The sequence below is a fragment of the Nerophis ophidion genome, linkage group LG10, assembly GCF_033978795.1.
Source record: "Nerophis ophidion isolate RoL-2023_Sa linkage group LG10, RoL_Noph_v1.0, whole genome shotgun sequence".
In the NCBI taxonomy this organism is placed as follows: Eukaryota; Metazoa; Chordata; class Actinopteri; order Syngnathiformes; family Syngnathidae; genus Nerophis; species Nerophis ophidion.
In genome coordinates, this window is record NC_084620.1 from 4,214,972 (window position 1) to 4,242,479 (window position 27,508).

General features: G+C 44.5%; 1 protein-coding gene across 4 annotated transcripts; it reads right to left on the reverse strand.

Annotated features, from left to right (window-relative positions):
• Window positions 1-356: 356 nt before the first annotated feature.
• On the reverse strand, window positions 357-27,508 carry flncb (filamin C, gamma b (actin binding protein 280)). 4 transcript variants are annotated; one of them, XM_061912095.1, is made up of 49 exons: window positions 26,984-27,508; window positions 23,662-23,910; window positions 23,496-23,593; window positions 23,229-23,379; window positions 23,032-23,150; window positions 22,657-22,734; window positions 22,343-22,505; window positions 22,066-22,266; window positions 19,929-20,039; window positions 19,352-19,489; window positions 19,143-19,269; window positions 18,896-19,032; window positions 18,624-18,817; window positions 18,440-18,553; window positions 18,232-18,375; window positions 18,036-18,159; window positions 17,804-17,964; window positions 17,640-17,730; window positions 17,380-17,549; window positions 17,192-17,309; window positions 16,854-17,116; window positions 16,185-16,782; window positions 15,933-16,106; window positions 15,672-15,834; window positions 11,539-11,699; window positions 11,289-11,456; window positions 11,052-11,175; window positions 10,828-10,984; window positions 10,399-10,515; window positions 8,447-8,636; window positions 8,341-8,364; window positions 7,909-8,156; window positions 7,519-7,618; window positions 7,302-7,442; window positions 7,104-7,232; window positions 6,858-7,031; window positions 6,629-6,790; window positions 6,272-6,475; window positions 6,051-6,203; window positions 5,861-5,983; window positions 5,536-5,775; window positions 3,494-3,763; window positions 2,180-2,317; window positions 1,996-2,111; window positions 1,782-1,914; window positions 1,469-1,645; window positions 1,189-1,407; window positions 917-1,123; window positions 357-847 (listed from the first exon to the last, which is right to left on the reverse strand). In XM_061912095.1, exons 1-49 carry the CDS (start codon window positions 27,345-27,347, stop codon window positions 660-662), a joined length of 8,313 nt encoding a protein of 2,770 aa, XP_061768079.1. In that variant the 5' UTR covers window positions 27,348-27,508; the 3' UTR covers window positions 357-659. The 4 variants fall into 4 exon arrangements, with proteins under 4 accessions (XP_061768079.1, XP_061768080.1, XP_061768081.1 ...); XM_061912096.1 differs by lacking the exon at window positions 19,929-20,039; XM_061912097.1 differs by lacking the exon at window positions 10,399-10,515.

Genomic DNA, 27,508 nt, shown 5'->3' on the forward strand with positions numbered 1-27,508 from the left:
CTATCTCAGCTACAATTGGGTGGGAGGCGAGGTACACCCTGGACAAGTCGCCACCTCATCGCAGGGCCAACACAGATAGACAGACAACATTCACACTCACATTCACACACTAGGGACCATTTAGTGTTGCCAATCAACCTATCCCCAGGTGCATTTATATTTTTATTCTTTTCTCGATTAACATTTGCCAGTGTTGCTGCCTAATCTCCAGAAGGAATTGTGCAGCTGGTGTTTGCATAGGATTTCATAAGAATGAATTAAAAAAAATTATTGTATTGCAAGAATATTTGTATGTGCGCCACAAAAATGGAACATTTGCGCCACTCACAGGATAAACTACAAAACAACACCAAAGATGCAATCCAGCTTTTATTATTAGAAGGGTTTTTTTCTTAAAAATGCATCACGCCTGCAACTCGCAAACGTGTCAAATGACTTGTTTTTGGTTCGAGTCATCAAGTCTTTTTTCTTTGAGTGAGCATAAACACATTTAACTCCCTCTTTGTCAAATCGTCTACTGAAAAAAAGATAGAAAAATCACAGTTCCATCATCTCGTCAGAAAGTTCTATAAGAAGTCCTTAACACCAAACGACGACATGAGAGGCTTTTGAGGAGAAAAAAAGCCAGAAATGGGGAGGGGCGCAGCAAGGCTCCCCCTTCAAGGCACAGTGACGTGAAAGGGACTCCCGGGCACGTGGTCATCGCCCCATTTTACGATAAGAATATAGTTTCCCACCTCTTTAACCGTGTATGTGACATTATACAACTTGTGGCCCGCGTGCTTGACATAGACCTCCTCGCAGGGCGCCTTAGGCCCGTGCACGCCCACCATCAACATGTTGGTTCCTGCAAGCAGGACCAATCAGGACCAAGACACTCATTTGGACAGACACACCACAATTATATTTTACATACCCGCTTTGCAGCAGTCCACTGTGAACGAGTTCTTCTGGCCCACAAAGGCCTTTGATAGGCCGGCGCCCATTGAGACTACCTTACTGGCATCTGAGGAGAATTTGGGCAATGAGGCAAAGGCACTTCCCGCCGCAGACGACTTGGTTACGGTTTCTACGAGAACGGATGACGTCTCGTGAAGACTGGTACCCCCGGACAGGCGTGAACCTGAAGACATGCACACCAATATGAAGATTCAGAACCCTCTCTTTAAAATGCTAAAGCAAACCTACCTGAGACTTTGGCCTTGAAGGGGCTACCGACAATGTGCTGGGCTCCTCCATATTTGATGGAAATCATATAGTTTCCGGGAGCCAGTGGGGTATAAGAGATCCGGTAGCCGTCACTGTAATCCTGACAGTTCATTTGGACTTTTGATGGACCGTCAATGGTCACCGACAGAGCGCCACTACCAGCATTACACGTGTTCACACTGAACTCTGAGGCCACGCCTACAAAACAGGAGTCCATGAAATCCAACGTATGACACATATGTCTTTCTCTTTAACGAACCTGTAGTGCCACCCTCAAGGCCCGGCCCAGAGGCCAACACCTTGCTGGGGTCACCCACTTGACTAGGTTCTCCCACTCGGATCTTGAAAGGGCTTCCGGGTACGTGGCTGCCGTTGAAGCGGACATTGATGGAATGAACACCGTTCTCTTTGGGGATAAACCTGATAGCGTGCTGATCTGCAGTCCAAAAACATTTTTTTCTTAATAATTTTAGACTGGCCACGGCAGGCTTGGATTTTCACCACTTCATCTGCATACTGGTTTACTTTGGCTTATATTCCAATATATACAGAAGTGAATTCAGACATCTCACCACCATCCACTTGGGTAATGAAACAGTCCTCCGTGGCTCCAGAAGGTGCGTGAATCTTGGCGTCGATCAGGCCTCGAGCTCCATTTAGTTGTACGGCAAAGCATGCTTCCTGGTTCACCTTTAGTCCAGCTTCCTGAGATGACAACAACATCAACAAAAAAGTGACCTTCCGGTAGATGTTGAACAGAGTGTAAATGTGATGGTAATGGGTCACCTGAAGGCTGGTAATGGTAAGACGGCGGGCGTCGTCAGACAAGGTGGCCACAGGGACACTGAAGGGCGAGTCTGGAATGTGCTCATCGTTGAATTTTATTGAGACCTCATAATCACCTGGCAGGAGCAAGGAATAAGAGGCTTGACAGGTCTGGGAAGTGTTGTACTTTAGACAGTCATCTCACCAGGCTCCTGGACCAAATAGGAGACCCCACAGGAACCATCCTTGCGGTCCTCAAAGGTGATCTCGGCCTTGCTGGGCCCCTCCACTGCGATTGACAGCCCACCCGCCCCCGCCTCTCTCGTCCAGATGCTGAACTCAGCTGGAAGATAAAATTTGACTTGAGCTGCAATATCCTCAGCATAAACCAGTGCGTTAAAGGCCTACTGAAAGCCACTACTAGCCACCACGCAGTCTGATAGTTTATACATCAATGATGAAATATTAACATTGCAACACATGCCAATACGGCCTTTTTAGTTCACTAAATTACAATTTTGAATTTCCAGGGAGTTTCGTCTTCGAAATGTCGTGTAATGATGACGTGTACGCAAGACGTCACGGGTTTTTAGGAAGTATGAGCGCTGCGCACACACACAGCTAAAAGTCGTCTGCTTTAACGGTATAATTATACAGTTTTTTGGACATCTGTTTTGCTGAATCTTTTGCAATTTGTTCAAATAATATTGGAGAAGTCACAGTAGAAAGATGGAGTTGGGAAGCTTTAGCCTTTAGCCACACAAACACACGGTGATTCCTTGTTTAAAATTCCTGGAGGTGAAACTTTCCTATGGATCAGAGCGTGGTCAAGAGAACATGGATCCCGACCACGTGTCAACCAACAGCTTTCAGTGAGAAAATTGTGGTTAAAAAGTCGCTTCTTACAGGAGAAAAGCTGAGCTTGGGCCATCCATGAAGCTGCCGTCGACTTCCCTGAGACACTGGCGTCCACACACCCGTGGAGACACCCTTCCAACTATCAGGTAATATTAAACTCACTAAAACACTAGCAACACAATAGAAAGATAAGGGATTTCCCAGAATTAACCTAGTAAATGTGTCTAAAAACATCGGAATCCGTCCCAATGCAATCTCGTTTTTTTTTTTCTAGTCCGTCGCTATCAATATCGTCAAACACGAATCTTTCATCCTCGCTCAAATTAATGGGGAAATTGTCGTTTTCTCGGTCCGAATAGCACTTTTTGTTGGAGGCTCCCATTAAAAACAATGTGAATATCTGAGTAGCCATCAAACATGTGACATCATCGTCTGCGACTTCCGGTAGAGGCAGGGCTTTTCTCTTAGCACCGAAAGTTGCAAACTTTATTGTGGATGTTCTCTACTAAACCCTTTCAGCGAAAATATGGCAATATCGCGAAATGATCAAGTATGACACATAGAATGGACCTGCTATCCCCGTTTAAATAAGAAAATATAATTTCAGTAGACCTTTAAGGCGACCTTGTCCATGACCTTAAATTTCAGTTGTTGAACCCACCCGGAATGCCAGCAACACCTCGCTCCAGACCTGTGCCGCCTGCTCGCACCTTATGGGCCCCTCCCTCTCCCAAGGGTCCTACGGTGAACTGGAAGGGGCTTCCAGGGACGTGTTGTCCTCGATACTTGACATTGACCACGTGTGCTCCCATCTCCTGGGGAACGAATCGCACGCTGTACGTGCTGTCCTCGCCTCGGATGAGCTCGGCGTCCTCACACTTGCCACCAGGACTTGTCACCTGTGCTGTCATTTCTTGGGTGGCGGCTTCCCCTGTGGGAGTGGACACAGCTATGAGCTGAGGAGATGCAGTAAAATGTGAAGGTCATTTGACTTTGACATCAATCAACCGCAATTTTTAGAATAATTTTAATGGACACGCAGAAACACACGCACAGTGAGCAGATGAATGATGAACTAGGATTTTTCAGGGCCGATACTGATTATTAGTAGTCAAGAAGGCCAATAACCAATATTTGGTGCCAATATAGATTTTCGGTAAAAGTTATTTAAACATGAATAGTGTATGTCAGTAACCATGCAGGACAAGGCTTTAAGTTGTATTTTTAACATTATTTTTAGTAAACATTGGACTAATGGCAACTTAATGTTTTATAAGGCGCTAATGTTGTGGTTAATTCAGCACCGAACAGCATAAGGGGATTTCACACACACCATTATGATGTGGTTCAGAAGAGCATCAACATTTGCAATTTAAAATATGGGAACTCTTCTGGGAAAATTTGTAGGGCAGGGCAGGGCAAACGGGCTGGTGAGCAGTGGTTATAACTTATCTACTTCACTAATTATTATTTTATATACTAAATAGTAGGGTTCGACTGGTTATCGGTGCCGATATTTGGCATTTAGGCGTATATCATTACCGGCCTTCTTAAATTAGTATTGGCCGATATTCTATTTTTTTTTTTTTCAACTACAACAGAAATACATTAGCAGATACAATATAACATATACTAATACGATACCTGTATTTACTATTAAAAATAGTTATAAGTAGGAAGTAAGTGAGTTTTAACAGCCTGTGCTCCTTTCTGCTAGGCTGCGCTCAGATGCACACACCCTCCCTTTCTTTCTCTTCTCAGAGTGCTGATTGCTGAGCACATCTAATCTGTTTACAAGAACTTGTGAGAACTTCCATTTATGATTGGAATTCCAATTTTTGTACTTCTTTCCTGGAGTTATTTTCTTTCTTCCTTCTTTCACCTGTTTAGTTTCACTTGTAGCATGCATGGCTCATTAAAGGGTAACTGCACATTTTCGGAATTTTGCCTGTCATTCACAATCATTATGAAAGACATGACGACGGATGTATTTTTAAAATGCATTCTCAATAGAAAACAAATGCGATCAAAAGTTTGCTTATAGTGGAGCCTAAGGGAGTTTCTTCCTGGCTTAAAAAACCCTCGAAAAACATTCAAACACCTCCATTGAGGTTTTATATACATGATGTAAGTATATATGCAACGTAGTAATGGGCATAATAATAACATTTTATATTTATCTATTTTGATCATTTAAAAAAAATTGTGGCGCTTTAATTTAAAAAAACATCACAATGTTCGTTTTTTTTAACAACATCACTGATTACTGTTCACTGCAGACTTCATGAGAGCCAAGAAACATCCCTTACTGTGCAATGTCTGCTGTCATTAGAATGCAGACTGATTGAATCTTGTCATTTTCCCGTTTGGATGAAGAATGATTCATAATCCTTGCAAAGAAAGGGGGTGGAACCAGCTGTTATCCAGCTGTTTACTGACGTATACCAGTCATGTTTGGATACATTTTACTGCAAATTAATATCTCGAATATAGGTTATTGGCCTCCTTGACTAATAATCGGTATCAGGCCTGAAAAAAACATTATCTGCTGATGTAGTGCTGCTGCAGTTGTAAAAAACAAAAAAAAACAAAAGAAAACTATACAAATAAAAAGAGGCCTATACCGATATGTCAACATGCCAAATATCAGCGCCGATAATTGGCCCGGCCAATCATCAGTCAATCTCTAGAAAGAACACGCACCCTGCTGTGATGGCGACTTCCCACCAAAGCTGTTAAGACTGTCCCGTTCTAGGAAGTCCTCAAAGACATCTCGGAACGGCTCTCCAACCTGCGTGCTCTCTTCCACACGCACTTCCCGCTTGGTCTCGCCGCCGCGTGATTTGCTGATCTCTGTTCGCTCAGTGCGTGTGTATGTGTGGCTGCTGCGCGTGAAGGTGCGTGTGACGCGTTCCTGCGCTGAGACCATCTGAAACCAGTTTCCTGTGGCCAGAAAAAAAAGGGCTTTAAGGATGCAGAAGGCGGGCAGAGCAGGCACAGTGATCTTACAACGACCCGTTAAGCTTACCTGGGATCTTGAGGTTTAGGTCACAGGTGCTACCCACGCTGGCTATGGCGGGTGCCTGGCGCTTCCTGGTGATGCTCTCCTTCATCCTGCCCTCGCCAAATACTTTTACAGTGAAGGGACTTCCTGTGGCCACAGTGGAAGAGGTCACATGACACATTCCGCTGTCCTGTTGAGGGTGTGGGTGGAGTACCTGGGACGTGCTGGTCTGCAAACTTGATGTTGATGATGTAGTTTCCTGGCTCAGTGGGACAGTAGGTAACACGACATGTGCCGTCCTCCACATCCTCGCAGTTAATGTCCACTTTGCTGGGACCCTCGATAGACAGACCGAGACCGCCGTAACCTGCCAAAACAGACTTTACTTAGGCTTTACAACAGCTGTAAGCAGGCCAAAGAGGATCAAGCACGTACCGGCAGTCCGGGTATCGACGATGAAGTGGGCAACCTCAAAAGTGCGTCCCTCTACCAGACCCGGTCCAAACACTTTTACCTTGCTGGCGTCACCGATCTCTGACTGGGCCACCATGATCTTAAACGGGCTGTTGGTCACATGTTTGCCGCCCTTCATCACGCTCACAACATGCTCACCCACTTCCTTTGGCGTGAATGAGATTCCTGACACAACAAACACTAAAGTCTCGCTCTGGTTCTATGTCAATGATATAGTCAAAAAAACGGAAGAAAATAAAATTTTTCTAAAAAGCCAGTGGGTAAACAGCTCAAGTGTCAGGTTACGGGGTAACAATTTGGGGTGACGAGTAAACATACCAATATGTCTGTTAAGAAGTCTCTTCAGGATACACGCCTCCTCGCTTCCGGATGGAGCTTGAATAGTCGCCGTCAGACTGCTCAGGTCGGTCTCGGTGATCCTCAAGCAGACGTCGGTTTCCGTACCAACGTTGAGCTGAGATGAAGTGATAGGGCCGTCGCCTGAAGACACACACAGGGGCTGCAGCACATGTACCAATTGACAAGTGGCCATTGACCGTTTAAGTACCGGTTATCCTGGCGGTGAAAGGGCTGCCGGCGATGTGCTTGTCATCAAATTTGACGATGATGTTATAATCCCCAGCCACCGCGGGCAAGTAGGACACAGTGCAGGTGCCATTTTTGTTGTCTTTGCAGCTGATCTCGGCTTTGGACGGTCCTTCCACTGCCAGAGACAAACCGCCTGCACCCACTCGGATCATAAGAACAGTCCAAAGATGTCCACAAGAACAGACATACTTTTAGGAAGCAGTACCTTCTCCAGCGTCCTTGGTAGCGATCATAAAGGTCGCCGGTTCATTAGCGACACCGTGGCTCAAACCGGGGCCGTATGCGGTCACATGAACGCTATTTATGGCATCTACAAAAAACTGTAGAGGACTTCCTGGATGGATGGTAAATTCAAAATTCAGATCATGTTCTGATGATGGAAAAGTCAGACAGCACAATGTACCTGGGATGTGATGGCCGTCGTACTTAATGTCCATCTCATGCAAGCCACGTTCGGTCGGCGAGTACCTAACAGTGACGGTGCCATCCTTGTTGTCTGCGATGTGCGGACGGGCTGCACGCCCGGAAGGCATTCGCACTTCACCTGCACGGCGCACAATGATGACGTCATTCCAGGTTAGCCCACCAGAGATCTGTGCATCCAATAAAATAAGTCTCACCAGTGATTTCTCCTGTCTGCACGGTGAAAGGAATGACCAGACTGAATGGACGCAGCACGGCCTCCATCCCATTGACGGGCACCATGGGGTCGTTTGTCGCCTAGTTAAACAGAAATAGAGACGACTTAGGATGACATCATTATGGCAGCAGAAACGCCACCTTCACAAAGACGCAGCCGGGTGTGGGCGTGGCTTTAGTAGATTATCATGCAGATGAGTCATGCGGCGTGTACCTGCTGCAAGGGGGGGGGTCACATGATCCCTGGTCACCTCAACAACACTTCATACACGAACAGAAATGTTAGAAATGAAACAAGCTTAATTGGGTCCACTGGACATAGTTAGATTGTTAATGACGACGTTGATACCGACGGTGTGCATGGGACTCACCAGCACATGGAAGGGACTGTTGGGGATGTGCTCCCCTCCAAAGCGGATGGTGATGACATACTTCCCGGGCTCAGGCGCCGTGTAATAAATATCAAATGTCCCATCAGCATTTTCCACCACATCCACGTCAAGCTCGGCGCCATCAGGGGTCGAAACCTTGCAGGTAACCTTGCCTTTCCCAGCAGCCTTTGCGTCAACAGTAATTATGGTTTCTTCTCCGATCTGGATGGCCGGACCGACGCCGGATCCTAACAAGATAAATGTCACATAATGACTGACTGTCATAATGCTTTGTTGATTAAAAATCAATTATTGAGCAATGACGGCAAGAAACTATCTGCATAGATTGTCATTCCTGTCGAACTGTCAATAAAAAAATTTGGAGCCAAGTTTAGCAAACAGGTCAACAATGTATTAAGTGAAATGTCGTACCTGATCCATGTCCCCCAATGGATACTGTAGGACGAGAGGACAATATTGACAAATTATGAATGATACGAAAAGGACAAATTGTGAGGGTGAGAAGGCGGGGCCTGACCTGTCACTAGACATTTGCTGGCGTCCCCCGTTGGATTGGCATGGATGCGGTAGGGCGAGTATGGGATCTCGTCACCACCATATTTGATGGTGATGGTGTAACGCCCAGTCATGTCCGGTACATAGGACACAGTGTAGGTCCCATCCCGATTGTCTCGGATGTTCGCCTTCTTGGGCTTCCCCTCAGGATCCTAGAAACATGTGTACAGTTGGACTAAGTGTACGAACAAGACAGCATGACGCAAGATGTGCTTCCCACCAGAGGTCTGCAAACAGCTAACTCAAAATTTTCAACCTGAAGAAGAGGACCTGTTCCCTCCCTAAGTTTGTTTCCTGTTCAAAGTACATCGCATTTTCAGACCGTCGAGGAATTTGTGATGTTGCGATAGCGCCAATTAACACAAATTCAACTGATCTTCGTGAATTAGGCACTGCCCTCCAATTTGTTCCAGTTTTGGCGTGAAACATACATGAAAAATGTTTGCAACTTGTAGACGCTAGAGCAGACAGCGGACAATGAAGAAGCCTTTGGTAGTTTTTCTTTTTATAATAACTTTTCATTTAAATCATCTTTTTTTAAATCATAATTAATTACTATCTTTATTAGTTATAATTGCTGGAATAGGCTCCAGCGCCCCCACTACCCCAAGAGGGACAAGCAGTAGAAAATGGATGAATGGATGATTGAAATAGTATAGTCATTTGACAATGAGCTTGGAGAATGTGCTTTTAATAACATCTAGTGTCTACTTGTAAGTTATGGTTCATACTCTGTGGGGTGTACGAAAGAAGTGAAAGCATCAATACACTATTCGTTTTCCAAACTAAGCACACATTTGTGTGCAAATAAAGTGTAGATTGTTTAGATTTGTTGAAATGTCTGGCTTTTTGTCGTGAAGGTTATAAAAATACTAAAAACATCAACAACAGATTCATATAGTCACAAGGTGATTCAACGTTATTGACAAAAAAAAGGCCTGCAAAATCCTGGAGGGACTGCATTGTGCTGACTCACAGCAAAGAAAGTCACTTGAAAGAGTTCCTTCTCGTGAACTCTGACTACATTCACGTACCACAAGCTTAACCTAATGAATGTGACGCCACGTATTACTGACTGTTCGCAAATAAACGCTGTGTGAAGAAATGTCAACATATCCTCTTGTTTCATGTAATGACGAGGCTACATGCCCACATTCATTCAATCACTATCCGCGACATATCGACCACAACCATGCTTATGATGGCCGTCGTAAAAGTGTTTTCAAATGCGTTTCAAGTTGAATGCTTTGAAGTCAGACCTCAAGTCATGGTCCAAGCTGGATATTGTCTGTTTCTTAGCATTCTCAAATGCAGCATGAGACCAGTGGTGGCAGCAACGATCTACATGACATCCCATCACACCACTTCTGGACATGTCTGGAGTCATGACCCCAGAATTTGTTCGGTCATCGCTCAAAGATTTGAGTTATGATTTAACAGTCTTGAGAAGAAACTCAGAAAAAGTGTTGTTGTGATTCTGTAGTCTTTGAGTAGTGACTCAAAAGACTGAAGTCATGACTCAGAAGTCTGAAGCCATGCATCAAAAGTCTTTGAGTCATGATTTTAAAGTCTTGTATTGTGTCTCAAAAGTCTTAAGTCGTAACTCAAAACACTTTCTTTTAAGACTTAAAAGTCTCAAGTCATGGCTCAAGATCTTGTGTCATGACTCCAGTCACTGCAGAAATTCATAAAAATGAAGATGGATGTTATTCGCTGTGAATAGTAGTGAGTATTTACCAATGAAAATTAAAGTTTATGAATAATTTTGTTATTTTTTTCATTATACTTTGATGACTTGAGCTAATCTTAATAAACAAAGCAGGCAGGTGGAGAAGGGTATGAGTATTGGTTGGTGAGGTGGGGTTAGGAAGTTGATTGCGGACAGGGCAAGGTAAGATAAGGTGGGGGCCTTACGCGGCCTCTCTTAAGAATGGAGAACGGGATGGTTTTCTTGACTATATGAGACTCCCACACCCGGGTGGCCCAGTCCTGCACAAACACTGAGGCCTGGCGCTCGCACTCGTCTGGACCCTGCAGCGACAGCGACACACACCCCGGCAATACAGTAGGTCACATCGACAATGTCAGGGGTTAAAAAGTAACATTTAGACACACAATTGATTATTGCACTAAGTCTTACAAAAACTGAAATGTTTGATTTGCTAATGCTGGGTGGTTGGCATGTGTTACTCAGTGTCAACAAGCTCAGCACACTACCTTAAGTCACCCCCAGCTAGATAGCTTCAAATCAGAACGTCAATTCTAAAAATATATTTTTTAATGACAGAGAAAATCTCTTCTGGCTCAAAACAGACTCTGTCTCATTGTGTTTCTTGGACTTACCAAAATCTGAACAGTGAGCAATCCTTCACCAGCATCTCTGGCGTCGATGGTGAACTCCACTGGCAGACTGGCGGGAACACCGGATGTATTCAGACCAGGACCATTGGCACGGACCTTGCTGGCATCATGAACAGGCAGGGTCTTGATCTTGAATGGACTAAAAGGGTATGCAGACATGAGACCAGGGAAAAATAATCTGAATTACCTTTTTGACTATTCCTTACCTTCGAGGGACTTCCTGCTTGGCATACTTGACACTCACTGTGTACAGACCCTCAATGGCAGGGGTGTAGTTGACCGTGTAATACCCACCACCATTGTCTTTAACACTGACAGGCTCAGTGAAACCTAGAGAACCAACAGAAGTTCATCTTCTGTTTAGTGACTAGTTTGTGACACAATTGGACACTTGACAAAAACATTTTTAAACAGACTGACAGGCCCGTGTTCCAGATTGTCACCTGTAGGGCCAAATATCTGGACTTCTAAAGGAGCTACACCAGTTTTGCTGCTGTCCACTGTGAAGGTCTGACAGACGTGAGCACGAACTCCACTTCCAAGACCAGGCCCAGAACACCTCACCTTAGTGGGATCAATCAGCTCTCGCACTGTGACCCGAAATGGACTTCCTGCAAATATGAGTGCAGTTGTTTAAGCCAGTGAACTCTGTACGTCCCCATGCTGAACTTCAGTCGACTCTAGAACGAGCACCTTGAATTGGAAGTCCTCCAAAGGTGACGTTGACATCATATTCTCCAGGACTAAAGGGAATGTACTCCACGCTACAGCTGCCATCTTTGTTGTCCTTACAGGACATCTTTGCCTCAGAGGGGCCCTCGATGGCAAGGCCAAGACCACCTGTGCCAGCACCCCTGAGGAGTGCAGAACAGGAAGGAGGTGAGGATCCTTAAGTACCAGTATAACGGAAAAAACAAGTTGCCTCTTTATTGAAGCTATTATCATATGTATCTGGTGTATAATGCCAAAACACTTACAAAGTTTGCGAGTACATAGATATCATCAAAATAGTGTAACTCTCATAGAAATTCCCAAACCATTTTGAGAGATAATGAGCAAGCCAGTCTGTGACGTACCCGGGGGTCCAACCATTCTCTTGGATGGTTGGTTGAAGTTTATTTCGAATATGTATGTGGTTTCAACATGATACATTACTATTTTTTCACAACATGTCCGAAAAGGAGTAGGAAGAAGCTAAACTTATTTAATCCTACCCCCCCTTCCAATTCATAGCAGGGTTGTTTGTTCTCTAAAACCAATGTTATGTATTATTCTGACCTCTTTTGTAACTCGGTTCATGAATGAAGTGTGCTTTTGTAGTTATTGCTCCATATTTTTACACAATAACTCAGTTATGGTAACACTAGGGAGTAGTATAGAATATGGGGGGATTATTGGTCGAGAACAGTGGTTCTCAAATGGGGGTACGCGTACCCCTGGGGGTACTTGAAGGTATGCCAAGGGGTATGTGAGATTTTTCAAAAATATTCGAAAAATAGCAACAGTTCAAAAATCCTTCATAAATATATTTGAATAATACTTCAACAAAATATGAATGTAAGTTAAGAAACTGTGAAAAGAAATGCAACAATGCAATACTCAGTGTTGACAGCTAGATTATTTTTGTGGACATTTTCCATAAATATTGATGTTAAAGATTTATTTTTTTGTGAAGAAATGTTTAGAATTAAGCTCATGAATCCAAATGGATCTCTATTACAATCCCCGAAGAGGGCACTTCCATCTGTAGAAATATTTATTTATAATTGAATCACTTGTTTATTTTTCAACAAGTTTTTAGTTATTTTTATATCTTTTTTTCCCAAATAGTTCAAGAGCACTACAAATGAGCAATATTTTGCACTGTTACGCAATTGAATAAATCAGAAACTGATGACATAGTGCTGTATTTTACTTCTTTATCTCTGTTTTTCAACCAAAAATGCTTTGCTCTGATTAGGGGGTACTTGAATGAAAAAAATGTTCACAGGGGGTACATCACTGAAAAAAGGTTGAGAACCACTGGGCTAGAACATACAGTATTTTCCTTTGTACATTATAGAAATATTTATTGCCACTTTATGTTGTATATTTTTATATGAGCTTTCCAGCTCATTTTATCATCTGTTTTTGCACCCAAACATTTGATTTAATTCCCCCTTTCAATATCTACTCCGTCTATTTGAATTTGTGTCTGACTTTCTCTTCTACTATTACCGAGTAGCATTAATTTAGTTTTGATAACTGTCAAAGATAGTCTGTTTTTGTCAAACCATCTCTTTCATTTGTTCACGTCTACACTTATTATTTGTATTAGCTTCTGTGTGTTCTCTGCTGAACATAACTTAGTCGTGTTGTCTGCAAATAACACAATCTTCAAATTCCTATTAACTTAACAAATGTCGTTTGCATAAATCCATCCATCCATCCATCTTCCTCCGCTAATCCGAGGTCGGGTCGCGGGGGCAGCAGCCTAAGCAGGGAAGCCCAGACTTCCCTCTCCCCAGCCACTTCGTCTAGCTCTTCCCGGGGGATCCCGAGGCGTTCCCAGGCCAGTTGGCAGACATAGTCTTCCCAACGTGTCCTGGGTCTTCCCCGTGGCCTCCTACCGGTTGGACGTTCCCTAAACACCTCCCTCAGGAGGCGTTCGGGTGGCATCCTGACCAGATGCCCGAACCACCTCATCTGGCTCCTCTCGATTTGAAAGAGCAGCGGCTTTACTTTGAGTTCCTCCCGGATGGCAGAGCTTCTCACCCTATCTCTAAGGGAGAGACCCGCCACACGGCGGAGGAAACTCATTTCGGCCGCTTGTACCTGTGATATTATCCTTTCCGTCATGACCATTTGCATAAATATTAAACCACTGTGGTTCAATTATGATCGCAGGGATACGCCACAAGATAACTCCAGCATTGTTGACATATTTTCACTTATTTCCATGTATTGCTTCCTGTTGGTTAAGTAGCTTCTTATGTAGTTCAAGACGAACTCTCTAAATCCATGCCATTCTAATTTGTTGATTAAGATATTTTGGTTAATTGACTAATGTCAAATGCTTTAGTTAGCTCCATAAACACTTGTTTACCATCGATTGTATTAATAATCTCCTCTTTTACTTTGATCAATGCCATTGATGATGAACTGTATTTGTCTCCTCCGTGGTTCTATGCAAGTCTTCCACTTTTATTTATGAATTTGTCAAATTTTTTATTGAATAATTTTTGGAAGTTTTAGAAAATTGTGGAAGTAAGGAAACAGGTCTAGAGTGTGTAAATTGGTACAACTTTTTCCATTTTCATTTTGTTTGGTATTTGAAATGATAGGTTACTAATATATGTTAAAGGCTCTGAAACTTGTTCTATAACTTTTTTTATTGCTTTCATATCTATTTCGTAACAGTCAGGTCAGGTCTTGAATTTGCATCTCTTTATAATTTTGATTAGTTCCACTTTTTTTTACATTATTGAGGAACATTGAGTTGAGATTTCTGTCTATGATGTCATTTAAGTCCTTAACTGACCCGAAATCTGGGATATTTCCCCCTATATTTGGTCCAATATTTACAAAGTACATATTGAAACTTTTAGCTACTTTGTTAATTTTGTCACATTTTACCTTTTCATCTAAGGAAACAGACGTTTCCCTTTGCCAACAACAACACAGCTATTCATGTTGCTATTATTAGGGCCAACAATTACTTTGGGTAAAATTGTGATCATGAACCTTATACTTTTGAGCCTGAATATAAGGAGGTTGAGCTACAAGTTTTAGAAGCCATGTGCTAAACAGATGCAGCTTTGGTGAAACACTAAGCATCGTGTAGCAGTATTGCTATGTGCTGAACAAGAAATACAAACTACTAACATAATTAAACAATCATTCACTGTACAATGTCTGCTCTCACTGGGATGCCGACTGATAGGTTGTTCTTATTTCCTGTTTAGATGAAGAATAAATCATAATCCTCACTAAGGATTAAAAAGAAAAGTTACAGCAAGCTCTCGTCTTCAGTATTATTGTCTTTCTTTCCGTCTGTAGGTTCAAATGTAATGTCACAGATGAACAACTTGTTTTCCGGGTGAGAGGCATGATTTATAATCTAGGATTAACTTTAACCAGCGGCTACATTCTGCAGCACCAAAAGTAGCAGGACACCAGCCTGCTCAATATAGCAGCATAAACTAGTTACCTCTCTGTCATCAATGGGTTTCCTCGCTAACAGTTGGCCTGTGTTAGCGCTTATAACAAAAATATTTGGTTAATATTCAGGTCACGAGATGTAAATGTAGTATTTTTGGCTGGTTTTAGATGATTATTTGGAGCGCTTTGTGGGCAAAATAGAGGAGCCCCCATTGGCTCAATTGTTAGTAGACTATTTAAAATTATTATTATTTATGATTTGAATGCAGAAAAAAAAGAAAAACATATTGGATTAGATTAGATTAGATAGTACTTTATTTATTCCTTCAGGAAAATTTAAATTTTCAGCACAATCCCATTCAAGATCAGACAAACGTTACAGGGAGACAGAACAGTGTGTGTTCTCTTTCTAAGTTCTGCGTACTTCCGGTATTACTAATCTGCTAATAATGGGCAGAATGCAGAAAGGCCCCCTTTGTTCAGTTATCCACCCCTGAATCTACGGAAATTGCCAAAGATATTGGGAGCGGAATATTTAAAATGGCCATCTTAAACTGTTGCATTTTGTGGATATTTACACAGTATTTTCACAGACTTTGCGGATTGGAAATACAATTGGATATGGTTTCCCGGATACAGTGAAACACAATTCCGCATATAAAGTCAACATGTTGATGTGAAATCACCTGGTCTCCACTGTAAACTGGTTGGGTTTACTGACCAGACCTTCCTCCAGGCCTGGCCCGTAGGCTCGCACTCGACTTGGATCACAACCTTCATTAACGGACACCCTGAACGGACTCTTGGGAACAATATCATCATTGTACAAAACTTTGATGAGATGCAGCCCTGCAAAAATAGATACACTCAATACATGCTTAGCAGATTTGATGATAACTTGTAGAGTTAAACAAGTCCAGTAAAAAAATCCAAGTCAAGAGACTGACCGTCCTCAAAAGGCGTGTACTCCACATGGCACGTGCCATCAGCCTTGTCTGTGATGAAGGCGTCCGTGTTGGAGCCTGATGGATTTGAAATGACCACTTTAACATGGCCGCCGGAGCTGTTATTAACACTTCTGGCATCCACGATAAAATGTGTGGTGACTTCCCTCAACACTCCTGGTAAGGACCAACACCAAGGCAGGATTCAGAAACGAAGTTGAACAAGCTTGCAGGCCTATCTCTTTACATGCTTACCTCTGGGTTCCACTCCAGGTCCGTAGACGTCAACCCCGCTGATATCCAGAGTCGGTTCCACTCGCAGGTTGGCGGGAAACCGTGGCACTAGATGTCCTCCATACTTGACAGTGATTGTATACATGCCGTGGAACTGTGGGATATAGGTGATGGAGTAGGTTCCGTCACCATTGTTCTCCACATGAACCTCAGCTTTGGATCCCGACTCAGAAATAATTTCGATCGTAAGCTCCGCCTCTCCAGCTTTGGAGCAGTCCACCAGGAAAGATGCAGCCTCATTGACTTTTCCCTGCTCCAGTCCAGGCCCGCTGGCGGTTACCTTGCTGGGGTCAAACACAGACTGGACTGACGCCTTGAAAGGGGATCCGGGGATGTGCTGGTCCGCAAATAGGATGTTGATGGCGTACTCGCCAAACTCAGTGGGCAGGTAAGACACGGAGCATGAACCATCACCGTTGTCCTGGCATTCAATTTTAGCCTCACAGGGCCCCTCCACTGTCAGACCTAACCCACCGGTCCCAGCTCCCTTTGTGTCAATTGCAAAAGGGGCCAGTATTCCTACTACGCCACCCTGAAGACCTGGACCATAAGCTCGCACCTGTGAGGTGAACAAAGATGTAGTAAATATAACTTAAACCACCCCTCATTTTCTGAATATAAGGAAGTCACCTTAGAGGGATCGGGGGGCAGGATGCCCTCCACTGCCAATGGACTTTCTGGGATGGGGTTCCCGTCATAACTGATCTCCACAGTGTAAGGTCCTTCCTCTGGTGGAATGTACCTCACGGAATGCCTTTCATTGGCTGCACCCGACTCCACCTTGCACGGGATTGGTCGATGAGACGGAGAAATTATCTTCACATCTAGATGGCCTTGACCACCAGCGCCCAAAGTGCCAATGTGGAACTCCTGGTCCTTTCCGACATCCACCTCTGATAGAAACAAACACCACTGAACTCAAAGGTCGCTGGCATCATGTCTTACAATCTTAAAATTTTTTTACTAACTGTTGGCAAGGCCATGAACTTGGATCTTCTTAAGGTCAAGAGGCGGAGCCACTATGATGTGAAACGGACTTTTCGGGATGGGGTCACCCCCATGAAGCACAGTGATGGACAAACTTCCCTAAAGACCCAAAACAATGATGTACGGCGGTTGACACTATCTCTGTCACAAGGTCAAGGGTAAAACTCACCTGTTGGGCTGAGGTGTAGCGGACCGTGTAGGAGTAATTATGGTTGTCGATAATCTCAAAGTCGCGTACGGCATTGTCCTTTGTGGCGCCGTTAAAGTGGACTTGTGGTTGGGCTTTTCCTGCTCCTTTAGTGTAAATGGTGAAGTGAGTCGGCTTTCCCGCTTCCACACCTACCAGGGAAAAAAAGCAAATAAATCAGAATTCTAAAGGTTTAATTCAGGATTAACAGAATATTCTTATAAATTTGTAAAGCACCTGACCCGACTTGTTGAGTCCAGGTCCTTCCGCTTTCACTTTAGCAGCATCGTGAGAAGGATCCACTTTTATCCTGAAGGGGCTAATTGGAATTTCCTGTTTCAACAACAAAAGAGGAGATTTCACATCTTTTATCCTGTTTCTCTCTTTGTGGAACTAATTGTCTCACCTGGTCAGCGAACACAACCATGATGGTGTACTGACCCGATCCCGGGGGAGTGTACTTCACCGTGAACGTGTCGTTGTCATTCTTAATAATGTCAAAATCGATGTCGGCCTCAGCTGGTCCGACCACGCCTGGCGCACACTTGATACCGATACTGACATCTCCTGGTGTCACAACCAACCTGGTTTCATGCTATGGTTATCGGGACAACAAAGAGAAAGGAGTAGCTCCTCACCCTGTCCAGCCTCACTGCAATCCACTGTAAAGTAGGTCGGCTCATTGGCCTTCAGTCCAGTTCTTTCCACTCCAGGACCATACACCTTCACATTTTCCGGATGGCTGCCCTCTCCGATGGTCACCTGCTCGCAAACCCCCACTTGTCACTTTCAGTAATCACTTCCATCTTGCAGTCGTTTGTGACCTTGTCGTACCCTATAGGGGCTGTTGGGGATGTTGATCTCTTCCCACGTTACAATGATGGTGTGCTTAATGGGCTTTGTAGGGACATAAACACACAGGAAGGTCTCATCACCATTGTCCCTCATATCCACATCAATGGGGCATCCTTCAGCATCCTGTGGGGGACAGTAGCATAAAATAGTAAAGGAAGAAGATACTCAAGGAGCAAGTTGTCCTCACTTGAGCGTAGAGCTTCAGCTCGCCTCTGCCAGTCCCTCGGGCGTCAATGGTGAAATCGGCTGGTTTGTTGACGATGCAGCCTACAGGGTCGAGACCTGGCCCGTAACATCTCACCTGAGAAACAGATGACAGGCTGTCTTAAACCTAGGTCAGGACAAACATAGCTGATCTTCATTGGTGAGACCTTCTCTGGGTGAAGGTCAGTGGCGGCAGGCAGGATGTGCGCCATAAAGGGGCTGTCCTTAACATCCTCATCATCACATATGACGTGAACAGCGTAGTCGCCGGGCTCCGTGGGCCAGTACCTCACATCACATGACCCATCTCCTTTATCATCACACTCAATTTTGGCCTGAGAAGGACCCTCGATGGAGAATCCTGAACATGACCAACACATTTCAGTTAACAAAATAATTTACTTTCTGATTGGCTACATTTGAAGTTGAAAGGACGTACCCAACGTTCCCACCTCTGTTCCAATTGCCTCCACCACAAAGTCGGCACTCTTTCCCACCATTCCTGTCTCCAGACCAGGACCCCAGGCCCGCACCTTCTGAGGCCCTGTCTCCTCGCTCACATGAACATCAAACGGGCTAAAACATGCAGACACAAACACGGAACATTACAAAAAAGATTTCCGTTATGTAATACTATTATTATTACGCATCAGTTAAGTCAAGAGATCAGCAGGTTGGATGATCACCTGCGTGGGATGCTGTGACCCCCCCAGGTAATGATGATAATATAATTTCCTGTCACAATAGGGTAATAGTTACAACTGTAGAGTCCACCATCCACCTCGACCATCTTCACCGGCTCCTCTCCGCCGTCTGCAGTAAACATGTTCATGAGCACAACCTTAGAACTGGGTGTGGGTCACATTCAAATATATTGAGGGGCAAAATCGCTCACTTGGCCCCTTCACTGCAACTTGAAGCTCGCCGCTGCCGCCTCCTTTTGTGTAAACTTTAAAATCCGCCACTTCCTTTACCCTCAAACCTTTGGGCTGTAAGCCTCGGCCGTGTGCCCTGCAGGCGTGTGGGTTGCAGGCTGTGTGGACCAATCAGAGGGTGGCGCTGGTTAGATTGTGTTCAGTAACAGAGGGATGCTGTTAGCCATGAAAAAAGAACAGAACAGCTGAAAGGACTGCAACATTTGAAGAGAAAGAGAAAGCAGATATAAGCTGATTTGTAACGTTGATTAGTTTTCAAAATTAATAAACAAGAAAAGCCAACCGCCTCGTCAATTAGCTCTCGCCTTTGTGACAATTTCATAGCAATAAAGGCTGTGGTCACCATTGTTGAAGGTCAGTCAAGAGGTCACTCGACCTCTGTAGTGACCAAGCAAGGACTCGTTGCACAGGCATTCACACGCTCATGAAGTAGAAGAAGGATAATATGGGTGGAGCCATGCTGTGAAGCTAGATCACTACGAGCCCAGGATTCGGTCGACAGGCACGAGTCACAATTCTGACCCCGCCTCCACTAACTTGGTCGCCTGGGTTTGAGCAGCTTTGCAGGGGGCGTTCTCCGTGGGGGTGTGCATAGCAACTGAGGTACAATCTGCACCGAAGATGCTGGCGGAGGGGTGCTCTGTGAAACTGAAGGAGTGAAGAGCAGTGGTAAAGCATGTGGCCCAGATAATACACCCCCAGTCCAGTCCACCAAGAGGAGATGTCCGTCTATAATTCAATTAATTCAGATCCAAGTACCTCAGTGTCCTTTGGGTTTTATGGTTGACCATGAAGACCTAAGCTCTAGAACAGGGGTGTCCAAACCATGGACCGTGGGCCAAATGCGGCCCGCAGCCATCTTCAGTTTGTCCCGCGAGTCAACAGCAAAAATTCAATTTCAATAGGCAATCTGGCCGTGGGAGGTGTTTTCATATTAAATCTAAATATCCGGGTATCTGACACGTGGCAACCTGTCACCATCTTGTGGACAAAGTAAATAACTCAGGTCAGTGACCATGATGTGTACTTTCTAGACATCACAAGCACAGCATTTACTTCAATGACCAATCCAAACAACCTTTCCTAGTCAGAAAAAAAACTCCACTAGCACAAAAACTCAACACACATGGTGACACACAACACAACCTGCTCCCTGAACTTTGTGGTTATAATAAAAAAAAGTTGAATCACCATATATAATTCAAAATCAGACCCATTTAAATCCATTGCAAAGCGTGATGGGGAAAATTCAAAACACTCTCTCCACACTTATCCATGTTTGACTTTTAACTGTTTGATATTTCTGATTGATCCCAAAGCTTTAAAGAGGTTGTTGCGGAAGTAAACAAGGTAGGATTTGAACTTTTACATACTCTTTATATTCAATTATAATAACTATTAATTACGTATCTATCAGAGTTTCGCGCAGCGCTTTTTCCTTAGGGCAGCCGCCTTAACAACAAAGAGCCAACACCTAAACTAAAGTCTTAACAAGCTGCTCTGCTTAGTTCTGCCTCTGCCTCTGCCTCTGCCTCTGCCTCTGTCAGTACATCTCTGCAGCACCCAGCATTGTCCCACCCACAGAACCATCTGATGGGTTACACACAGAGCGGTAACAGCCAATCAGCAGTGCGTATTCAGAGCCCCTGTAACAGCCAATCAGCAGTGCGTATTCAGAGCCCCTGTAACAGCCAATCAGCAGTGCGTATTCAGAGCCCCTGTAACAGCCAATCAGCAGTGCGTATTCAGAGCCCCTGTAACAGCCAATCAGCAGTGCGTATTCAGAGCCCCTGTAACAGCCAATCAGCAGTGCGTATTCAGAGCCCCTGTAACAGCCAATCAGCAGTGCGTATTCAGAGCCCCTGTAACAGCCAATCAGCAGTGCGTATTCAGAGCGCATGGAATCAGTGCTCAGGCAGGCAGAGAGGAGAGACAGTGGGGTGATCAAAAAGATGTTTAGCAGGTGAGCATAAGGCAGCGGACTCCCCCAAAATTATAATAAACACCTCCCAGTCATCTCCTAGTAACATCACTATGAGCCTGTTGACGTTCTAGAAACATAAGCGGCAGCTCAGGTCGCCCGCATTCCTTTTAGTGTAACGTTAGCTCATTGTGCGGTGTGTGTGCGTGTTACACAAGACTAACTCAAAATGCTGGACATTTGAAACATTTAAGAAACCCCGCCTGGACATCCCCGCAAAAGACAACGTATGGTCAGTCTAGCTAAATAGCTTTCTGCTCACCACACCGTAGGAGCAATGACTCCATCCGCTCTGAATACGCACTGCTGATTGGCTGATACATGCGCTCTAAATATGCACTGCTGATTGGCTGTTACATGCGCTCAGAATACTCACTGCTGATTGGCAGATGCCGCTCTGAATGCAACAAATCAGATATTTCTGTGGGTGGGACAATGCTGGGTGCTGTAGACACTTACTGACAGAGGCAAAGGCACAAGTAAGCGTAGCAGCTTGTTAAGACTTTAGGCGGTGGCTCTTTGTTGTTAAGGCGGCAAATTTTTTAGCCCAATACGGCCCCCCAAGTCATAAAGTTTGGACACCCCTGGTCTAGAATCTAGACTCAGGTGTCCAAGTCACACGGTTGAGAATCATCTCAACTAACGTGTGCTAATGGTTAAAACTATCACTAGCAGAAAGAGGGAAAGATTTACCTTCTGCAATGTGGACCGGAAAGGGGCTTCTGGGAATCTGCTGGCTGGCAAAGGTCACATAGACCGTGTGCAGCCCCTCCAGGACGGGAACGTAGGTGCATCGAAAGACGCTGTCGCCTTTGTTCTCTAGGACTACCTCCACTGTATCCCTCCGGCCGTTTGAATCCACGATGACCACGCCCACGTCTCCGGCGCCAGCACCTAGTGGTCAACAGATGAGATCATTAGGGGACAGGGTGCAGAGACACTTGGAGTGCTTTGGGGCTTGGCTGCTTACCTGCTGTATAAATGTCAAAGTAGGTGGGCTTGGTGGCCATGTTTCCAAAATGCTGCAGTCCCAAACCATGAGCCTGAACTCGGGTTGGGTCACCCATGGCTTTGGAGACATTGACCATGAAGGGACTCCTGTCAATGTCTTGGCCCGCAAACAAGACCTTTACCTGTGAAAGCATAAACATAGTCAAAAGTCTGTTATGGTTTCTAGGAGGTGACTTAGCATGCTAGAACACAAAATAGCAAGTTAGTCACTAAGTTGCTATAACCAGAGGTTAAGGCTAAGGTTCTGATAAGTGTGGAAAGCAAAATACTTACTTTATGAAGACCCTCCACTTTGGGCAGGTAGAACACAGAGTAGGTTCTGTTCTTGTCATTATTTGGGATCACTCGGGCCTAAAACAATCAATTAATCAATCAAAGTTCATTTATATAGCCCTTAATCACTAGTGTCTCAAAGGGCTGCAAAATCCACAACGACATGCTCGGCTCATATTCCACATCAGGGCAAAAAAAAACTAATCCTATTGGGCGTGATGAAAAACCTTGGAGGGGACCACAGATTTGGGGACTAACCCCATGGGCAACCGGTGCAATGGATGCCGAGTGGGTACGATTAATAATGAGAGAACAAAGCACATGTGTCCGTACCAAGCTCATTTGGATCAAAATTTATGTGTTTAATGTCCCCACCTCCTCTGTATGACCCTCCATATCCTCCACATAAACAAGAACCTCGCCGAGTCCAGCCTCGACTGTCTCCACCAGAAACTCTGCTGGCTTCAGAACCACATTCCCTCGAGGTTCAATGCCTTAAAAACAAATAATTTATGAGTTCATGAAACCAACCCAGTTAGTTTTAACTAGGATTCTGGTGTTGTTTGTCCCACCTGGTCCAAAGGCTTTGGCTCTCTTTGGATGTAGTGTTTTTGCCCTCAAAGGGGCCCCAGGTTTCAGTTTAGCTTTGGGGAACTGAGACAGGTATGTCATAACCGAGTGCTCATCCACATTGGGGTCAACAATCTCCTCCGGTGCGATGACCTGCAGACAAATGGGACATTCCTGAATTTTTCCAAGACGCTTGACACGACAGCAAGATTACCTCTGAGCAAAGGCCAAAGGAAAAGGACAGAAAATGTGGAGACAGGTAAAGTGACCTGAGGTACGCCCAGCCAGTCGTCTGCCTGCTGCATAGCCTCTCTGGCATTTTCCACTGGCTGTCTTGGATCCCAAGTCTCCCAGTCCGGACAGAGACCTAAAGACAGCAGCATACCTTTCAGCACCAGCAGGCCCAAGTGGACCGATGACGTCTGCAGGTCCTACCGGGGGCACAATTGTCTACCAGGGCTCCTAGGGCCTTGCCATCCCTCCAGTCCCGGTGGAAGTTGGTAATGGGCATTTGCGGCACCTTGTTCTGGATCCAGCCCAGAAGACGCTGCTTGGGGGTCAGTTTCTTGGCATCCTCATCGTCCTCGTCCTCCCACATAGGCATGGAAATGGAGTAATGCAGGATCAGGGTCCAGATAAGACCAAGGATCAGCTTTAGATTCCCGTCCACAATGGCTTTGGAGTCTGGAGTTAAAGGAATTTTTATCAAATGATTCTCATTAGCGTAGGCAACGCCCCTTGCTTGCCACATGACCAAAGAACTAGAACATAAAAGGGCCAGTAAAAACACACACAAAGATAGCATGACCTTTGACCTTGAAACACGTCACAATGCAGGAAACTCTGACTGATGCAGACACACACAAGTCCCCACAAATCAGACGGGAAAAAGGGGCGGTGTGTAAGTGTGTTAGTCAGGGATGTGTCTAGGGGGTGGCCAGTGCCACCCTTACAACCTGACAGGTGTCGCCCCACTCAGAGGCGGAACCATTTGAAGCAGTGTTTTTCAAACTGTGATACGTGTACCAATCGAGCTCCATCTAATGGTAGCCAAAGATATGCTTAGTTTAGGGTTCCCCAAAGAAAGCCCGAGGATTTACCCAAATTTACTTTTAAAACATGAATTTAGAATTTACAATGTGTACTGATCGGTGAGGTCCACAATAAATAGTGCTGACCACATCTCCACACAAGTGAAAAAAGTCCAGACTGACTATATAGGTAGCAATTGGACAACCAATTCAAACTTGTGGTCCAATTATTCAAAAACCAACACAGAACATTAAAATATGCGGTACAAAATCACAATTTGCCCACTGAACTACGTGGACATATAAAAAATGTCTAATTGTGCCACACAATTCAAAAATACACCCATTTAATCCATTTAGTAGACCTGATGGATAATACATGCGAAACACTCTTCACACTTTAAGTTTCGCAATTTTAGTTGCTTGAGGACATCGATAGAAAATGGATAGATGAAAGTCAGGGAAGTAAACATGTAGTCTGGCAGATACTACAGAAGCTGTGTAGCGTTACAGCAGAGGTTCTATGGTATAAAAATAAAAAAGTTGTATATATGTTTAAAATGTTTGCAAAATACCTGTCTAGAGTCTAGTCTGAATATTCTATTATTGTTAATCCCACAGTGAATATTAAAATATGACAATTGATTTGCACTGTATAAATAGCTGCATGTATGAAGTTTGCATTAAAAAACATGTGAAAATCAGTTAAAGGTGCCATATGTAGAAAATGTATGTCAACTTATCATTAAATGGCCCTGATATTTCAAAAGACATTATTAAATCATGCTTTTTTCAAATACCTTTATAACTGATAACGGTAGTTCAGACGGGATATGCTCTTTTCAAATACCTTTATAACTGATAACGGTAGTTCTAATGGGATATGCTCATTTCAAAATTAGATTTACATCCCCAAAATATTATTGCTTTCATTTCGATGCCCCATTCTACTATTGGACCAATTAGAAAGTCTGTGAGTGTGTCACATCCAGGTTTCCAGCTACGCACTCCCTCTTTGTCGAGCTACAGCCACTGGTAAAGTTACTAAACATGTCAGACCTAAGTAAATCTAAAAGGTGTTGTTACAATTCTGAACTTATTCATGATAAAACTAGAAACAAAACAAAGATTTGTATGGGGGATGCCCTTGAAAGATGGAGATGATTGAAGGCCAAGAAGATTTTTTATTCTGACGCCAAACTTGCTAATTTTCTCCTTGATAGTTTTAATAAATGGAAATGGAAATTTGTATGTAAACTATATTGTCCAATACAGTCTATTATCTTGTCTAGCACAGCTAGTATGTTTGTGCAACGAATGCTTAGCATGCTAGCCCGGTCAATGACACATCGACGTACATGCTAACGGGGGAAATATATGCCCGATGGCCTCTATGTTTAAGTGTCATCCAACTGACAGGGAAATGTATATTGTAGACAAATAAAACCTATGTGTATATGCGTAGTGTCAGTGCATATTTTGTTCTCAATATGCTGATATGCTTAGGAAATGGTTTCCAAAATGAGCACGGCTAATTGCAGTTTCTGGTACTGTATGTGCATCAGGCACATTGGGGGGGGTATTTTCCTGGCACATTACATACAATGTAATGATTGTCTACTTTGTGTATAGACATGGTAGTAGGCCATATGATTTATGCGTAACGTGGTTTTTGCTCATAGAACTACAGCTGCTCCTGGGGTAGACTAACTGTTTTATGGGTGCCACCCCTGGAAAAAAAAGTCTGGACACGCCACTGGTGTGAGTTGTGCTTGCAGTTGTTTTAGGTCAACAAGTGAACAGCTAAAGAGGAACTCTTACCCCTCTTTGTTTTGTGGCGCAAACAAATATTAATGTTCAGACTTAAACTGACCTTTATTTATACTCAGTGGCCTTGTGGTTAGAGTGTCCGCCCTGAGATCAGTAGGTCGGGAGTTCATACCAAAGACTATAAAAATGGGACCCATTCCCTCCCTGCTTGGCACTCAGCATCAAGGATTGGAATTGCGGGTTGAATCACCAAAAATGATTCTAGGGCGCGGCCACCGCTGCTGCTCACTGCTCCCCTCACCTTCCAGGGGGTGATCAAGGGTGATGGGTCAAATGCAGAGAATAATTTCCCCACACCAAGAGTGTGTGTGACAATCATGGGTACTTTAACTTCATACACATCCTGTCACATGACCTTAACTTTGTCAGCAGTCTCGGCGATTACTGTTCTATCGGCGGAAAAAACATTCATGCATTATGGGATGGCACATCAGAGTGTAATGTACATACGTGTGTAAACACATCTACATTCATGATCATATTAATACATAATCTACTGTCATACAGGATCATGTCAATGGGCTCCATGTGGAAAGCTTGTTTCTATTTTGAGGGGGGAGGGACAAGAGTTCAGCTGTCGCCCCATCAATCAAAACAGCCCTTCTTCCCCTGTTTTGGTCCCCCCTGCGCGTGCACGTACACAACAATGCTCCGCCCCAAGCTTTTTTTTTTGTACATCTTTGTAAGCGCCTCCACGTGCTTTCAATTAATGTGGACATGCCCCTGTGTCAAAAGTTTGCCTTTTATCTGTCAAGTGACACTTGAATATGGGATTATAGAGGTCAATGTTGGAGGTAGCTGACGGTAACAACTGCTTAAAAGCCCCCCCACCACCCCCTCACGTGACCATTCATCAGGCTTGCCTATTGGCTCTGCCCACACTTGAAAGGACTCACCTATGGAAACGAGGCGGATGTGTTCACGCTCCAGGAACTCCAGTGCCACCGACACGTTCTCCAGCTTCATCTGGCGGAAGTTGGGTCTGCCGTGGTACTTGCGGTACATGTTCTTCTGGCTCAAAACCTCCAAAAGTCCAATCAGCTTGAGGCCGTCACCCAAGTCCTTCTGCAGGTCCATAATACGCTTGTGGAGACATTTGAGGTGCTCATTGCACCACCTGGTGAACGTATTCTGTTGGATCTTCTTCCATGGAGCGTCCTCGGCCAGGTCCTTCTCGGTGGCGGGCATCTCCTCTTCTTGCCCCACCTCCTGGACCCCAAAGTTATGGAGTTGCTGCTGCTCCATGTAGCCGCTCGCCATGCTTTGTCCACGCTCACTCGCAGGAGCGTCCGCAGAGGCTCATGGGAAGCTTAAAAGTGGCACAAGACGCCTGGACGGCAGCGGCGAGTACGATGAAGACAAGCGTCCACAAAGCTAGTGAGCGTCAGTGTGTAGGACTCCCTGGAATGTTCTTGCCAGAC